Source organism: Alternaria ethzedia, assembly GCF_023757985.1.
Source record: "Alternaria ethzedia strain BMP 0044 chromosome Unknown scaffold_6, whole genome shotgun sequence".
Classification (NCBI taxonomy): domain Eukaryota; kingdom Fungi; phylum Ascomycota; class Dothideomycetes; order Pleosporales; family Pleosporaceae; genus Alternaria; species Alternaria ethzedia.
This window is the reverse complement of record NW_026056199.1, coordinates 797,966-815,901: the sequence shown is the minus strand read 5'-3', so window position 1 is coordinate 815,901 and position 17,936 is coordinate 797,966. Positions and strand designations below refer to the sequence as shown.

The window sequence follows — 17,936 nt, the reverse complement described above, 5'->3', positions numbered from 1 at the left end:
TCCTAGGGAAAAGCTTTTGCGAGAGTGGACCGATCCTGCGACCTGGGATCGATGTCAGCGTAAGCACTTGACTGAGTGCAGTGTTTCGCGAACTCAGTTCCCGATGATGTTGAAAGACTTTCTTGTTGGTCTTCATTGATATTGAAGTATGTGGGATGCCATGTTATGCAGTTGCAGATCTTGCGAGGTCTAGTATCGGAGATCAAGACGTGCATGCAAAACCGAGATGTGGATTTCAGTGACGGGTGACAATGTATAGTTACGTGTAATATATTAACTTAGGACATGTTGGTGTTAGCGTCGCACGTCACGCAATCACGGATTCGCAGTGGACGAAACTTAACAGTATGCCTTTCAACAGCAGTAGCACTGGCAACAAGGACTCGAATCAGGGCGTCTCATCGGGCATGCTATACAGTAAAGCTATAGCGCTGCTTGGAGACCAGAAAAAGCACATATCATCTGGCGGACGAACACACTGAAACGGATTACTCATCTTCCCGTTGTCCTTCTTCACACTGTCCTCAAAATGTGTCATACACATTTCCACAAGCCCTGTCCGAGAGCCCAGGAACTCAACTTGGATCTATGCGTAGATCAAAATATCCCGAGGTAGCGATCTGTCTTTAAGCGATATTCCGGCTCCCAGAGGCGGTGGTTGGCGCTAATTGTCGTTAAGGCTGAGATTTTGAGGTCGCTGCTTGTACTAGCCCAGGTAGTTGGTGTCTTGACTTTAAGACCCAGTCATAGCTGTCGACGCGACTGTGTGCGGTGAACACTGTAGAGTTTCATATAATTTAGTTGCTAATAGATTATTAAGGCTTTTCATTACCTGAACAAATGCAGTAGAGAGGGGATACATGAAAAGCACAGCGATATGACCCTTTCATATTCGTTCTCCCCTCTAGTTCATGATTTAAACGTGGTATGATGCCTCGGTAAAGCCCACTCTATTCCTTAATACAACGATGACACAATGACGAGCCACTCGAAATTCCAAAACTCACACCTTGCCTACAAAGTGAGTCCGTCTCAAAAGTAGCCATGGCGAATATCAGACCTAGATGTAGGACACATCGAAACATACACAAGCATCATGACTTAACCACCTGACGGAAACCTCAATCAAGACGTAGCCATTCCTTGAGTTAATGCTACTAATGCCATACCTCACATGCACAATCCGTCCCCTTGGAACCTACATTGCAAGAGCAAGTCTGAAGTAAGAAGCGACTTCGAGTTCTCCAATCCGCACTTCGTACTAACAAGAGAAAACCCTTCGAAACACCAAATCCTCTACAACATTTGCTATACACCTCCACCCACCACCCACACCACCCCAGCACTCCTTCCCTTACTCCCTCACTCCCCTACCACTCCCTCCCTCCCTCCAAACCACCCACCACTTAACCTCATCTCCCCCGAAACACCCTCCCCCCACCCTCTGCATCACCCGTCCCGCTCAATCCCGTCCTGTCACAGAAAACCGACATCCGAAACAAGGCATGATCCGTGCTCCTTTTCGGAGAAATTACCAACGAAGCGTGGGATGATGGCGAGAGGGGAACCGAGCCATGGATGGACGGGGACAGCGTAAGCACTAACGAGCCGCACGTGTCAGGTTCCGTCTGAACGCGTGTGTTTTGGTCCGTGTACTGTAGAGGGGGAAATACGCGTGTCTGGGTCGGTGATCGGTTTTTGTGTGGGGTGGATGGTAGAGTTGGTGTGATGGGTTGGGGGAGAGTGTGGTAGGTGGTGAAAAGTATTGTGCTGGTGCAGGAGATTTATGTGAAGGAATTGAGGGTTTCTTGCTCTTGATGATGGCATGGGTTGAGGCGAGATAACTCAGGTAAGAGCTTGGACAGAGTACATGAAGCTACCACGGATATTTCTTCGATATCTTAGCCTTCTATTTCAGCGTACAATCAAATAGAGAGCATCTTTTAGAACGCAAATGCACGGTGATTTGCCCTTCCAAGTTGCTAGGCACAAGCTCGTTGTACGAGCATGCACCTGCAAGCAGATGATATCATATACTCAGCTTGCTGTACACTCCCTATATATTGGAAATGATGTGCCATTATCTAGGAGCCATACTCGCTCTTTCAATGTGGTATCATGCGAGCATCTCCTCGCTGACAGGACGCGCACGCCTCTGCCCACATATTCTGATTTTTGGGTACGTGCTTCAGACCTTGGCGAGTATCGATCCGCCACATACAGCTGACATGAAATCATGTAAAATTCTGTCCATGAAGGGAGTCAGTGTCGGCGTAGCTGATGTACTGTGTAAAGGGGGTAACGACTGTTGGCTGATGGTGGTGGTGGCGTGCCAAGGCCAAGTGCTGAACGCCGACTGACAGCTGAACTTGCTTTGCCCCTTGGCAGTGCGCCAGCAGGAAAATTCTTTCGAATTATTGATGATGTCAGATAACTGAATCCGCCGTACGGGGGCTCGCGGCTCAAACGGGTATTAGAAGCCCGGAAATAACGATCCCGCTTGCCAAGACTGTGGTTCTAGTGTTGCATTCGGCCTCGCCGGCGAGGCTTCAGGTCAATGAGACGGTGGAAAGATTTTCTTCATGCATTGGCGTGACACACATGCTGTATAGTAGGTAAAAAGACTGTTTGGACGTCTTCGCTTGAAACAATAATCCTGGACTTCCTGTCCTATCAACGCCCGCTGAAACGATAAAACATCCTTGAAATGCAACAGATGTGCCGCTCTGAGTGGCACCAGAAACGTCATGGGCCGCGTAGATATATCTCTAATGTGTAAGACCGAATGCCGTCATCAGTGTCGTTATACCAAAGTGCCCCGGTTTCGCCGCCGAGGCAAAAGAAATTGCGAAGCAGTCTGCGGGCGTGAAAACTTTTCGTAAAAATGAGGCAATGTCTGAGTGCCGCTCTATGGGACGAATACTAATGTGAAGATAGTGCTAGTGTCGGCTCGACCGGGGGATGTTGCTGAAGGGTCCGGTTCGACAGGTAAAAGCTGCTCGGATAAGCCACAGGGTTCGTTGCTACGGATCTTGAATAATCTCCAACATCCGGCAGCGCTGTACATGGCTCCAGGCCAGTAGTATCAAGTTTTTCGAAATCATGCCTCGTCGTGTGCTTCGTTAATAACACCTGGCTTGGATGCTAGGCTCGAGGGGCCGGATATAGAGCCCATCGAGCCAACACGCTCTTGTGGTGGGGGCTCGTCTCTCATGCAGGCGTTTTCTAGCATGTTGGTCCATTTTCCACTGGTTCCAGCATGGCTATGCTTCAAGTGCTGTCTGAAATGGTCTGCGCGGAAGAATTTCTTGGCTTGGTTGCATTCACCAAACTTGTGCACGTGATTAAGATGCTCAGATCGCGCTTCCCAGTCGGCGGGGTTGGAAAATTCTTCACCGCAATATCCACACACGTCTGCCACGGCTGGACGAGTAGGTGATGGATGGAAAGCTGCCTCGATCTTGACGAGAGTGGCGCACGACCAAGAATGACGGCGTAGATGAAGGGAATTCTGATGGCGCTCCGCCTCGTTCTTATTCTTGAAGCGATTGGGACAATACAGGCAAGTGTACTGCTTCTCTAGTTCGTGTGCTCTATTGTCAGGGTCAGCGTGATTAATCAAGGGTGGGCAGACCAAATGGCGGTGGGCAAGCGAGGATCCATGCACTTACCGTAACTCATCTTCACTGTCGAATTTCTTGGGTTTCTTAGGGCAGCATTCGCAAATATAAGCCCCCGGTATGCGGCTTGCGATTGAATTCTGACGCGAGTGTAGCATGCTCTCCGTGGACATTTTTCGTATCTGCGGATGCTCGGCCTCTGAGAAACCCCGTTGATGCGGAGGTCGTGACAACGACCCGCGGGGACTAGGGTCCAACGACCTATTAGCTGCATATGGCGAGACTGCGCCTAACTCTGTTTCGCCCAAAGGCGACAACGCACTGGGCGATAGGCGCTGATCTCCGCAATAACTTGCCATGCTACTTGGAGCGGTTGAAAACCCAAATGAGGAGCCAATCGAGCCACTACGTTGACTTGCGGACCCAGCAGAGGACAGTGAGTTTTGGGTTGACTGAAAACGCGAAGCTGTGCAGTTCCGGTTGACGAGCATTTGCTGGGAGCGACGGTGGTAGAGGTCGTTATGGCCAGTCGGAATGGGACGGTCATCGCGCGCGGCTTCAGAGGGCGGGGACGAGGCCCGCCGTTTCAGGCCACCCTTTGGGCCTAACTGATAGTCCTCTGACTCGGCAGGGCTGCGCTCGTTGATGTTCAAATCGCGCATTCCATTCTCTTCCATGCCAACAAACTCAGGGTCCGAGAATATGCTATGATCGTAGCTACCACGATGTTGTGAAGAAGTTTCGTCCAAAGGACCTGGCGTCGAGATGCTGCCGTAACGTGACCTGTATGAATCCGCTGAGTCGAAGCCGGGACTTCGCCAGCCGCTGTAGCCAGGTGATGTAGCCGGTACAGTCAGTGGCTTCAGTTGGCCGTTGAGCTTATGTGAAGAAGCGTGTGTATCGGCGGCGGGGTCTTGGGAGTTGCCAGAGGGGAGTGGTGGTGCAGTCGTCCGTGTGGGTGTATTCGGGCCGCCAATTTTCGAAAGCAGTTGTTTGTCGTAGGCTTGCGATGAGTTCTGGAGGGCTTTCTGACCGAGTTGTCGCTCACTCGTAAACCTGTCGCCCATTGTTAGTTACTCAACTGGCACGCAAGACGACTGAAATGAAAAAGCCAGCCATTTGTATGCACAAGGGATACAAGCAACCCTTGACAAGTTCTGGACCAATCGAAAAGCGTGGGAATCCTCCAAAAGACCGGGATCTGCCAAAGAAATGACAACACCGCATCTTAACCAAAGACACTCAAGTGCTGCAGGGCCTTGCAAGAGCCTTGATAGTACTTGCTCTATGATATGAAGGGAGATGTGCTAGCGTGTTCCGTACCTGTGGTTCCCGAGAGAGGGCCGAGCTTTGCTACTACGGTCGTCTTCGCTGGTGCTGTGTTCGCTCATACCGTCGATGGATCTTGAGAGGGACGGTTCGCGGCCGTGGTTAAACATATCGAGCGAAGGTTCCCGCGGGTGGCCGCCTGTGGCTCCACCGTATAAGCTCGAGCCAGGTTTAACTGTCGCGAGCCGATTTCCGCCAAAGCCGGTGTCCCTTGGGCTGTTTGTGTTACCCCATTGCCAACCAGGGTCTTGACCACCTCTGACTTCGATGTGACGTGGAGGAGGCAAGGGAGGAGGTGGCTGTTCGCGTGCCTGTAAAAGCGGTACAGTCAGTGAGGGATTCATATGACGTATTGTGTCTCGGATGAGGCTGAAGTGCTTTGCGACTCAATCAGGAGCTATTTCAGGCGTGATGAAGCCACAAAGTGCTCTAGACCTCTCCGTTGTATCCAATAGCTGGAGCACAAGCTGACATACTCTCGGGATGGCCATTGCGACAGCCGGGGTTGGTATCGACGGTCGGCGGTGGTGTGGTAGTTGGTAGTGGTGGGATTCACGCTGAGAATCATATACGCGAATACTCGGTGTGGAGGACATGGCTCGCGTGGAAGATGAGGTCGCCGGGAGCCCGCCACTAAGGTGCAGCTGAAGCGTACTCGCGCAGCACGCGAGCAGCGCAAATGTGGCGAGCGCGACGAGCAAGAGTGAGTATGCTCGCTACTGGATAGTGTATGCAAGCACGGACCCTGGAGTAGAATGGTTAGCCGGAATGTACACGGACTGGCCGAAACAGGCAGGGAATGGGAGCAGGAGGGCGGGCAGAGGCAGCTGAGCTCGCGCGATTGCGTACTAACGTGCAACGTACCTGTGCGGTCGGTCGAGGGGACGTACGCGTCGTTGGGATGGCTTCTCGACGGCGAGGCTTACAAAAGCGAAAGCGGGGGCGCTAGCGCTTGCGGCTGTTGAAAGTTCAGCCCTACGAGGGAGGAGGGTCCTTCAGCTGAACGGGAGGGTTCTGGCCAGCACCGCCACACAAAGATATTGCTTCTTTTCACCCGAAAGCAGTCGTCATATGACCAGTCTGGTGCGAGCAATGCAGCGAAGAGTCGTCAGGGCCCCGGAAGCGCACAGTTCCTGCTACACGGCAGCGAACAAGATGGCGCGGGAATGCGGTAGGGTCCCTAGCGTCGAGGCGAGTGGAGTAGAATGGAAAAGGAAGCGTGCTCGGCCGCCGGCGTCGTCTGTTCCGTCGCGTCGATGTTTGTGCAGAACAGAGGCGCCGCTGGACAGCAGCAGCAGCAGCAGCAGTTGGCAGACGGAGCAGAAGAAACGCCCTCCACCGGGGAGTGCGGTTAGCATAAAGCATACGCTCGAATGTCGGTGATTGGCCATGCCTTGGTTGCTCCTGGCACGGAGCGCAGTGGAGCTCCAGCAGGGGTGAGATGCAACCCTTAGGCGGTCGGAGGAGGGCTCTCGCTTTCTCGAAGCTTCAAGGTCCACGCCGCGACGCTCGTCTCGTGCATAGGGCTTGCCATTAGCGCCCCGACGTCGACTCGTAGATTGCAGTGACGGGCGACGACCTCCCAGCAGCGTGGGCGCGCGCGCAGGCGAACCAGAACAATCAATCGGGGATTGGCGCCCGCTCTACGCAGACCAAGTAGAGCCGCCGTGCGTAGACGTCAGGCCGGTGCAACGGTGAGAGGGCTGGTAGGGCAGGCGCAGAGGCTGCCGACGGCGCAGGCCCGCTGGCTGACGAGGGCAGCATGCCTGGAATCTGACCAGACTGTCCAACATGCAGACGTTGCGCTTCGCCTCGATGGGCATGGGGGACTGCGGTGCAGACGGCACAGCGTCAGATTCAACCGTGTGGGTTAGACTCGACGGCGGGTAGCGGGAGGCCAGTGCACGGATGCTGAGCAGTTCCAACACCGTAAGCCCCTCGCAGCCTTACACTCGACTCTCTGGGCATCAGTCAGGCTGAGACGGCTGTCACCCAGACACGCTGATCTGCTGATCCGTCGTCCATGGCCTGTCTCCATCACTGCGGGGCGTACACACTATGCACTCTGTCTGGTGCACCATGGTATTTTTGGTACCTGCACTCGTCGTACATACAGGCCGAGAACGGCACCCTCTATCTGGGGCCCTATCTCGATTGGCATCGCCTGCACTGTCCCTGCTCGCTGCTGCATCCAGGGTACCTCGTGCTGTCACGCGTATTACTCCGGGGTATCGGCCCCAAGCCGAACCTACTATTGCAGTCGGAGGGCGACAGTGGTACCTCGTAGCATTCACCGGCGAGTGGGTCCTGCCCTGTGGTCAGGTAAGCGGCGCTCCAGCTGCTTTGAGACAGCGCGAACCAGCAACGCGTGCGTGATGTCAGCGACTTTGTAACCCTCGTCGGCGACATGGAATATCAAATTGCAACTACCGCTCCTCTACCCGTTTGCCAGAGGAGTCTGATGCGATTCGCCGAGATGCGGGACGAGGCGGCACCGCCAGCCTTGCGAGAGGCCGGGGAGTACAAGCAATTCGCTATTTCTGTCTCTCGGTAGCGGCTGCAATATTGCCTGTCTCACGATGCCAGCAACACCACACCACCGACACGAGACAAAACATGGCATTCATTGACCGCTGTCCAGAATTCCGGCTGCTCGGGCAACTCAAATACGCTGGGGGCGCAGCAACAACGGTCTTAGCCCTTCATAGAACTGGAATTTCTCGATTCGAGCTATAGACTCATCCATGTTAATGGTATGCAGTCCCTGATCCACTGTGTGTAGCCCCGCGGTCTTGCGGAAAATACCGCTGACTGCAACGACGCATGACTCTCTCCATGACAGTTCTTATTGCAAAGGGCTTCACTAAAGACTGTGAACTACGGGTCAGTACGGGCAAGGCGTGGAACATAGTCCATGCACCTATAAGGCTATGAACTACTAGCTCGGCAACGTAATTGAAGCTGGTGGTGTCTTCACTGCGATGCTTGGCCGTGCCCTCTGGCATGCAACTTTGGAAACTCATACGTTGATGCAAGGATTTTGAAAGTGAACACACTATGTAGCAGTCAATCGAGCGTGTTGCAGCATCTCCAAATTTAACAAACCACTTATCTGATGCAATTACGGGTGGTCCGCAATTTTGGCGGGCAAGCGCGATCAGAAACCCAGGACCCTCGGCCAAAATTAGACCCTCTTCTCGCACACCTCCAACAACTCGCGCCTCTTCCAAGTTTATTGATCGTCATACCCTCATCTCCGGCGTCCGATTGTTCTCGGAGCCCTTCCTTTGCCTATCATGGCGCTCATCGACAGAGTGCCCGGGGACCTGAACCTGTACATTGGTGGGTACGTAATGTCGACGGTCGACCATCGTTTCGCATCTACCCCATGGCCCAGGTCTGGGGTCACCAGACTACTGTCTAACCAGTGTTGCGTAGCATGTTCACGCTGCGACGGCGCGAAGCCCTCCAGCAAGCCAATATCACGCACGTCTTGTCGGTATTGCGTACACCACTAGATCAAGACTTGTTTGGCCCCTTCAAGCACATGGTTGTCGAGGTCGACGATGTCGACGACGAGAATCTATTGGAGCATTTCCCTGCTACAAACCGCTTCATCCAGGAGGGGCTCCAGGGAGGTGGCGGAGTCTTGGTGCATTGGTAAGTCAACATCCCGGTCGAGCTGAATGAAGCCTTGCACTTGCATATTCCAACAACTCTGGATCGCCGCCGACGACTGCCCTGCTTGGCAATTTTGCCATCTTCACAAAAGACGACAGCCCCTGGGCGTCGTCACCAGCATGCAAGTCATGCAGCCTGATTTTGCTTTCCGCGCGTCCTGCATCCTCTTTTCCATCTTTTCTCGCCTTCCGTTTTCCGCGTTTTTTTCTCCGAACTACACCGCCCTGTCGCCACTCTATTTGCCCTCAGCCACCCGTATCAATATGCCAACCACAACCTCTGTTCTAGTGCTATGGGCAAGTCACGATCGGCTACCGTCGTCATCGCGTATTTGATGCAAGAGCACAACATCAGCCCATCGGAAGCTCTGTCGCACGTTCGGCAAGCGCGATCCATCTGCGAACCAAACGAGGGCTTCATGAAACAGCTCGAGCTATACGGTGAGATGCAGACACCAGAGAACGTCGAAGACACCCCGGCCTATCAGCGCTGGGTCTACCAACGCGAGATCGAGCTGAGCCGCGCGTGTGGCCAAGCTCCCGAGGCGGACAAGATCCGCTTCGAAGACGAACATGTCACCGATGAAGCTTCCGGCTTCGAATTGAGATGTCGTAAATGCAGGTAAGTGGAGCTGTGCGAGAGCAGATTGATGTCACCCTACTGCCTGTTGCCGCCCGTCTTGCTCAGCGCTTACAAAATTTCAGACGAGCATTAGCAACGTCAACGTATCTACTATCGCATGGGTCAGCTTCCGCCGTCAGCGATGAGACACCAGAAGCTAAGAAAGCCTCTTCGCAAAACTGTTCCCACTACTTCCTAGATCCCCTGTCCTGGATGCGCCCCGAGCTCGAACAAGGCAAGTTGGAAGGCCGACTCGAGTGTCCAAAGTGTCACACCAACGTAGGCAAGTATGCCTGGCAGGGCATGCAATGTAGTTGCTCAGAGTGGGTCGTCCCCGGTATCAGCCTAGCCAAGGGTCGAATCGACGAAGCACGGAAAGCAAACTTTGGCATCCGTCGGCCGCCGGGAGCATCAGGTGCGCCTCCGTTGGGGGCAGCTCAGGCAAAGGAGAACCTATGAGATGGTTGGATGAGGTTGCCACGTTCTGCTCGGCGAGATGGAAATGCGGCTCGTACTTAGCGTCTTCACCGGCGGCCTGTGCCTTGATCATGTACTCAAGATGGATACACCTCCGATCCACTCAACACCACGACGTCGATGGTGAGGTGCTGCTCCGATCGGATATAGCACTAGCCGGTCAGCGACAGGCAACGGGCAGTAAGCATGATTGATCGATGGATTGCTACCAACCGATCCAAAAGCCCCCAGCCATTACGAAACCTACGACCAGAGCAAGGGTACGCCGCCCGAGGGGTATCAATGTGCTATGATTCATAGCGAATGAATTAGTGATACTATGTCATCAAAGTCCTTCACTCCACATCTCATGATAGCTATGAGTCAAGTAACCTAGACCACGCCAGAAGTGCTTGTACCCTGATCAGTTCGCCTATCAGCTTTTTCAAACTCCGTCACTGTGACACGTGAACCATCTTTCTTGATGACATGACATGACACGCCCCTACCACAACAACGTCTCAACATTCGGTTTACTTCTAGAGTTTTCCCTCTTTGGACGATGGCTCAGACGATGCTCATATCAAACACAAGAAAAACGCGCTTCAGCACCCCCTCGTAGACATGTGCTGATCGAACTCCTCTGACATTCGTTCTATGTAGACTCGCTGTTATGACAGCCAGTAAGATATGAGATAGACAACCAACCCACCACTAGGAGATAGTAGAATCAGTCTCGCACTGCTGCATGTTTGAGTTCACAGTCACCCAGTATGAGCTGCCGCAGTGAGGGCATGCGGATGGTCTCAAACCACAGCTGTCCGGCTCACACGTTCTTGAGTCTTGCCCAGGCTTTCATACGAACACTTGTAGCTCAAATCTTCCATTATGGCCTCCAACATCTCCATCGAACTTTCGCAACAACACCACAGCACAAGAATCTTAGAATTGGCGGCGAGTGAAAGCAATGCAAGTATAGAAGAAGTGAAGTGTATTGATCAGAACGCCCGATGTAATCGCCCCGCATACCCCAAAAATGAAGAAGCTATCTTGCTTCGTATGTGCTCATAACCCGTAGGCTTGTACCAGACCCAACACAAAAAAAAACTATAAAACACCCCAGCGCCATGCAGTAAACGACAGTAGAACAACATGAACGCCAAAGAGAAAGAGAAGAAATATGAGCAGACTGGTATCCGCGCCCAGAAGAATACAAAGAAAGGATAACGCCGGTTATCACTCCCATGTAAACGCAAAACGGCAACGAAGTCTATCATCCTGACATCTTACACAGAGCCCTCGGAGCTCGTCGAAGCAACAGCCTCACTCTCAGCACTAGAACTCCTTGTAAGTTCCTCACCGCCCTCGCCGCCCTCGAGACCCAGTCTCTCCATCTCTTCAGCGATCTCTTCGTACCACTTGCCGTGGCACTTGCGGTCCACCTCACCAACCTTACCCAGCTGCTCACAGATATCCGCAACCTGGGATACGAACTCAGGTAGACCGGTAGTAGCAAGGCCCTCCGTAGCCGTACTGGCAGCTTTGACGCGCTCGCCGGAACTGCTAGCGCTGACGCGGTTGAAGATGTGGGTCTTAAGGCGCTGGAAGAGGACTTTCATAACGGGGTCGGAGAGTTTGCCTGCTTCGGCTTGGGTGAGGAGACGAGTGATGGTGGAGGAGAGCTGGGAACGTGTGGAGGGTGGCATGTTGCGGGATGACTCGAGGAGAGAGGAGATCTTGGAAGGAGTGGTGGGGTCGGACATGTAGCCGTTTTCCTTCAACACGAGCCACATCTTGTTGGCTTCGGACTTCCATTGCGCGCGCACGTCGCGCTTCAGCAGGTTCTTTGCTGTGAGCAGGATACCGCCGATTGTTGTGATGCGAAGCGCGTCTTCGCGGATGCGGGAGATACGTGCGCGATCTAATTCGAGGGTCTCTGGTAGCTCGGACTTTCGCAGCGGTGGTGTAGCGATTGCGAGGTCGACAAGACCGCGAGCGTAGATCTTGTGTGCTGTAGGGCGGTTGATCGGGTTGGCCTGACTCCAAGGATCGCGACGATCCGCTTCAGTGTGCATGTTGACTGCTGCACTGCGCCACCATCGGCGTGTGCGGTCGAGAGTGAGGTTGTGTTCTTCCAGATCCTGGGTGAACATGCGCTGCTCGTAACCAACAGCCTCCTTGATGAGGGTCGGGGCGGCGTTCATTAACAGGAAGTTGGAGTAGTCTAACGACAAGAGGTCGATGACGTGCAGGATCTTGAAGAGCTTCTCGATCATGCTTGAAAGCTCACCCTCTTCTTGTAGCTCCTCAGCAAGCAATTGAACCTCAGTGTCTCGGAAGGGAGCGCAAAGCTTGGGAAGAATGCTAGCAATGAAGTCGAAAAATTTCCCGTAAGAGAAAACACCTTGACTGCACTGCCTGCCGACATGCTCAGGGTCTAAGGTCTCGGAAATGAGTGTGTGCATTGAGTTGCCAGGTTTGAGAAGACGCAACAGCTTGCCCCGTATGTTCTCTGCCATGGCGGCAGTCCAGTTCGTGCTGTCGCCCTCCTCAAAGCCCCGTCGCATCGCGTCGCAGAGCTCACGGTTGAGAGCATCGCGTAGGTCGGCCGTTGGTGAAGGATCGATACGATAGTCTTTGTCGATAGAGAGCTCGTGGACGAGAATGCGATTATCTGGCACAACGGTAAAGACCTTCGAGAGCGACTGTGCCTGATGACCCTGAGCCGTGGAGTCTTGAATCTCAGCTTGTCCAGAAGCTGCAAGTTCCGAAGCGGCCTCAGCCTGCTTGGCCGCACTATCGGCTGAGAGCGGGGACTCGGGTGTTGACTCGCTCGCAACGCGCGGTCGAACAGTGTCTCCGGCCAGCCTCTTCTTCGGCCTTGACCTCCGACTTTCGCGAATGGCCTTCCTGATCAAGGTAAGAGCCTTGTCAGGCCCTGCCAGCTTCTTAATTCTACTAAGTAGAATAGCCTGGTTATCCCTAATACCATTCCTGTACTCGTTTGCGACCTCATCCACTGTCGCGTCCTTGACGCTTTGCCATATCTCGTCGAGGCTGACGAATGAAGCCACCATTGTCTCGACGAGCGCGGAGGAATCGCGGGCTTTCCAGTCGTTGAAAGCGGTAACGAATGCGCTATGGGCTAGCAATACGGTCTCGGTACGTGTGGGGGAGGGAGTGTATGAGTTGAGCTTCGTCAGCTTGGCCAAAGCAGACTCGAAGCTGATAACAAGGTCCTTGGCTTTGGTGATGAGATCCTGTTCTTGGTCTCCGTCTCGACTGAAGACGTGTGTGGGGTGTCCCAGGATGAGGTATGAGGAAAGGAAGGTTCTGACGGCTGCGCTGCGGGAGGCTGGGTCTGCGTCGGGCAGTAGCACAAACAGTGTCATGATTCTATCTGTTGTCTTGAGTAACTTCTCGTCTGCGAGCATGCCGGTGATGACTTCGAAGCTGGTCTCCTGGACCATCTCGATTGACAAGCCAAGTTGTAGCCATGCTGCGACGATGTTGTGCCTAACTTTACCCCTCCAAGCAGCTTGGATCCTCTTCGCAGCGTCCTCGGTCGACACGATAGGGCGCTCGGTTCGTATCTTGACGTCGGCTGGGGGTGAACTAGCAGTCCGTGGCCGTCTGGGGTTGCGCTTGTACTCCAGCCTGCGTTTCTCGGCCTCTGCAAGCTTCTCCTCCATCTCGGTGCGGTATCGTCGTTCCTCGGCGGCCTTGCGCTCCTTCATGTCTTCAGCAATCTTCTTGGCTCTCCTCACTTCCTCAGCACAGGAAGCCGCGACCTGTGCCAGATGCTTCTCGCGGGCCTGCTGCGCTGCCAACGCCCTCTCTTCACTGTTCGAGCCACGTGGGGTCGCCTTGGCCAACGCCGCGCGCAGCCTGACCTGCTCAGCATGCGCGGCGCGGTCTGCTAGTCGCGCTTTGCGATCCTCGAGTATAGAAGCACGGCGGAGATGCTGGGCAACATGGTGGCTCTGGCAGCTGTTGCGAAACGATCGATTGGACGTGTGCGAGTGTGTCGACGACAGCGAGTTTCGGCGGGACGAGGTGGCCGATGACTTGCGACGATTGCTGGCATGGCGATAGAAGCGGGCGGCGATGCGTGGTGGTGGAGCAAACGACTGGCCGTTCTCGGCGTCTGATGAGAGGATCATGTCAGGCTCCTCGGGGATGTCGTCGTTCTCCCGCTGAAGCTGCGAGCTGACCAGCTCCAGTTCGGAGTCGGTGAGGGACATGGTGTATGAATGCGACGCCGCTCTCTAGCTCAGGAGTCGCGCGTGTGTCGGGTCCCTTGGGGAGACAGCCGTGGAGGGTGTTTCCTGAGATGTGAAACAAAGCACGGTCTCGGTGATGCTTTTTAGTGTAACAAGCCACAGGCGGACGCAGTAAGTAATAGCGAGTATCTTCGCGCAAGAGTCAAAGATGGGAACGGGAACGAAAGGTGCAGATGTCCGTGGGGAGCGTGGTCACCGGACGAGTTGTATTGATGGATGATTGATAAGCTGTAGTGCCCCGAGAACGCCTGAAGGTGGGCACCGTGCGCACTGCAATGTATACACGGTCGTTATTGTAGCAGAGTAGTTGCGCGCGACGGCCTCTGTCGCATGCAGAAGAAGGTGATATTGGTGGCTGGGGAAGGGTCCATGAATCACCTGCCTGACCGGAATACAGCATATGACGAAGTGAGGCCGCATACTGCCAAGACCTGGTAGCGGCTGAGCTGCCGAAGTTAATCGAACCGCGAAGATCCTCGATGCAATCCACGTCTCCACTCTCAGCCTTACCGACAGTGTCCGCCTCGTTCGTCGTCCAGTCGGCCTTTTTGTGCGCTAGAGACGATCGTCTGTGGTTCTCTCCAGCCTGTATACCCAAGGGCAGGATGTCCACGTCACATCAGACCTCGAAATACTACCTAGGTGGTGTCTAAACTCGCGTCTTGCTTGGTCGCTGACCTTGGGAAAACTCTGAAAAGACAAGGCAGGCTGGAAAATGGTACACGCGCTATACTAACACTATATTTCAGAAATACTGCAAGGTCCTATGCATCACAGCGGCCTCCATATCGGATGTCACGTGATATCGATCCATCGGTACCTGCCTAGGTAGGTACTCGTGTATACCTCTCCGCGATGCCTGTCGCTTGAACGCTTCGAGCAATCTGAATTCTCTCCTACCCAGAGCCGCGCGCGCCGTAATTCGTTCGTGGATCCGTCATCCAGACACTTTGTCCTGCCTGCGACGCTTTTCGAGACGTTTCGTACTCAATCCCAACCATTCTGTGAACGAGTCAGTGTATTGCTTTACGACCGGGCACATCTTGCTCTTACAAGGAAGTTCAAATATCTCTACCGTCTTCGTCCGACGTAGCATATGCCGAAGTTGAAGAACGGCGATCGATATGCCAACAACTGCGACAAGTAGTCCAAGTACGCCGAAGACTATTGTCAGACTGAGCGAGTCTTCCTCGGAATGAGACACTGAGATTGCTGAAGGTTTCGTATTGGAAGATTCGAAGACGGGTAGTGTTGGCACCGACAACGTCGAACCAGGGGAAGTCGTGTTTGCGATGAACATATCTGCCGACGACAACTGCTATCGAAACAGTAACCGGATGATCTTGAGTGGGTCCAGGAGAATACGGTACAGAGAAGAATGATCTGGTGAGTGTAGTTGACTGGATGTAGGGAGCAAGAGGGTTTGAGTATGGGGGACGTGAAGTCTGAGTGGACTCCATGTCCTCTTATGCTCATGGCGAGAAGCGAGTCACATACGCCACCTTGCGCATTGCACTTTCCAAGATGCGACCAAGTGCGCTCATGTTGGCAGAAAGCACTCATCTCGGCACAAAGACCATGTGTAAAGGTGCGACAGCTGTCAACCGGTGTGGCTTTCTCTGGTTGTAGACGTCAATTCAACAAGACACGAGGTGCGATGAACTGCGACCGCGAATGAGAAGATGGCATTGCGGTCAGCCTTGTCAGTGCGGCGCATGCGCAGCCGTTCTCACGCGTAGGAGAACTGCGACCAAGTGCGATAGACCCACCAAGAGCACCGACGTATGTGACGCTCATGGCCAGATATGGACGGCGTCCACGAAGTTCGACAAGGGTTGGGGTCTTCGGCTCAGTCCCTGGGAGGCTCTGCCAATGCGATAAAGTGCGACTACCAATCAAGATGACCAAAGTTAGCGGCAGGCAACAAGGAGTGAGTTGCTTTTCGACCCAAGTGGGGCCAGGCGCGCTGCAGAGCGCGTCTGAATACACATCTTTACTACACAGCCCATCAGCAGACATGCGACAAAGTGCGACAGCCAATAGCCGATCGAGCCGCTGTTCCACCAAGTCGTCAGCCATGAAGCGAGCTGCATAAGCTCGCAACGCCAACGCAACATGGCTGCGAGTCGCTCCCGCCGTCGCACTTCGTCGCAGAACATTTACGTTGGCCTGTTCGCACTTTATCGCGCTTTCTAAGCTATCGATTCGGCAGAGACTCTTACTGAAGCATGGTCTTTTGACCAGGCGAAAGCGATTCAGTACGTACGATCACCTCTCCACTTTCACCTGCAACTTGCCTCTCACAATATCTCTCGCACGCCTATCTCCACGTCAGGTACTGAGATGTCGACTTCCTACCGTAAACGACCAGCTAGCCCCTCTGAGGTTACATACGCGAAACGAAGGGTCCAGGAATCAGTCGGGAACAGACTTCAAGCTCGAGCGCGAAGCCCAGAAGATCACCATCAAATTCGTGTCCAACGTTGCTGCAATTGTGCTAAGATATACTCGACACCCCACGCCTTGCTCTCTTGTACTGAGTGCGACCACACTATATGTACAAGATGTCCTGTCGACGATCCGCTCCTTCTGTTTCCTCACCCGGGGCTTATCCAACAGCGATATGAAGACATGAACAGAGAGGATGGGAATGGGAATCTGGGAACGGTGCTAGCCACATTCGGGAGAGATCAAGAACATGAGATGAGCCACAACGCCGAAGAGGAGGAGCATCAGCAAGAGCTACAGTTACAATCACGGCCACAGCCGACCGAGAAGCAACGACAAGTGGAAACAGGCGTACAGAGCAAGCGCAGTTTGAACATGAACAAATGCGAACGATGTAGGTTGGATAAAAAGAAGGTGTGTTGTCTCCCTATCCTTATCACTGTATACACCAGTGCAGCTTTTGAATACAACAAAGACGTATAGCTCTTACTATATCTCACCTGAATATCTCCAAATAAATACTAACGACCGAACAACAGTGTCTCCCCGTGGATCGAGTCTGGCCGACGAAGTGTGATCTCTGCATCAAGAAAGGCTTTTCTTGTTCAGAAAGCAAGAGAATAGTTCGCTCGACTAAGCATGCACCCGCCACAACACCCTCACCGATGAACACAATTTCTCCATCAACCACTTCTGCCTCTTTTGAAGAGCGACTCAAGCAATGGTAAGTGTACCTTTGTGCAGGGACTATAATGTAAGATCGAGAGAATACAAAGTTAATTTGCTTTTCGCAGGTGCTTTCTCTTGAGTTATCGCAAGATGATGCTGGCGGCTAAGGATCGGCTTGAAGAGCTGGAGAAAAGTTTAATTTCTCTCTTCCCTTTACTACGTCATGTTACCAAAAAGACTGGATCAGACTCGTATTCTCACTTTTCGTGGTTTACCGAGAGCTGTCTTCCCACCGTTCTTGCTGGATATGCCACGAGGCTCTTTACTCTAGAACCGACATCACAGAATCTTCCAGGCTGGTTTTTAACCACCCATCTCAACCAATATTCATGTGGCATTGGATCGAATAATAACTTCGCATGCTCCGACTGCTTCCCTGCACATTCACGATCGAGAGCTAGTGAAATGGAAGGTTCTGGGGATTTTTGTGGTGAACTATTGTTACTTCAACATCGCATCTTATTACATCATTCTCATGACGACGAGGATCAAGATGAGGATGAGAAATCTTGGCGATCACATGTACATTTATCACATGAAGTACGGAAGCGGGCAAGTGAGATTTTCGCGTCTCATGGATCAAGAGAAGGCGCGGAGTGGGCAGAGAGCGTTGGCGTCTTTCATCCCGATACATTTGCCTGGCATTCACCCGACACATTTCATGATCTCACAGATTGCCTAATGAGATCTCAGCTGCATCTCCTTGTAGAGTGTGGGAATTTCGATCTTCTCGCACTCTTGTTCAAATGCGATCATGAGATCTTCGAGC

The 17,936-nt window shown here is 53.2% G+C and overlaps 3 protein-coding genes across 3 annotated transcripts; 1 reads left to right on the top strand and 2 right to left on the bottom strand.

The window, feature by feature from the left end:
- Positions 1 to 3,100: 3,100 nt before the first annotated feature.
- Positions 3,101 to 5,260, bottom strand: J4E87_003550 (uncharacterized protein; the record flags this gene model as incomplete). The annotated part of the gene is made up of 3 exons (XM_049375175.1): positions 3,101 to 3,593; positions 3,672 to 4,676; positions 4,944 to 5,260. Coding segments are annotated over 3 exons (1,815 nt in total), but the record flags the coding sequence as incomplete, so codon positions are not given.
- Positions 5,261 to 8,245: 2,985 nt separating this feature from the next.
- J4E87_003549 (uncharacterized protein) lies at positions 8,246 to 9,710 on the top strand (the record flags this gene model as incomplete). Its single annotated transcript, XM_049375174.1, has 4 exons — positions 8,246 to 8,295; positions 8,388 to 8,609; positions 8,919 to 9,251; positions 9,335 to 9,710. 4 exons carry the CDS (start codon positions 8,246 to 8,248, stop codon positions 9,708 to 9,710), a joined length of 981 nt encoding a protein of 326 aa, XP_049235096.1.
- Positions 9,711 to 10,993: 1,283 nt separating this feature from the next.
- J4E87_003548 (uncharacterized protein) lies at positions 10,994 to 13,951 on the bottom strand (the record flags this gene model as incomplete). Its single annotated transcript, XM_049375173.1, has 1 exon — positions 10,994 to 13,951. One exon carries the CDS (start codon positions 13,949 to 13,951, stop codon positions 10,994 to 10,996), a length of 2,958 nt encoding a protein of 985 aa, XP_049235095.1.
- Positions 13,952 to 17,936: the final 3,985 nt, after the last annotated feature.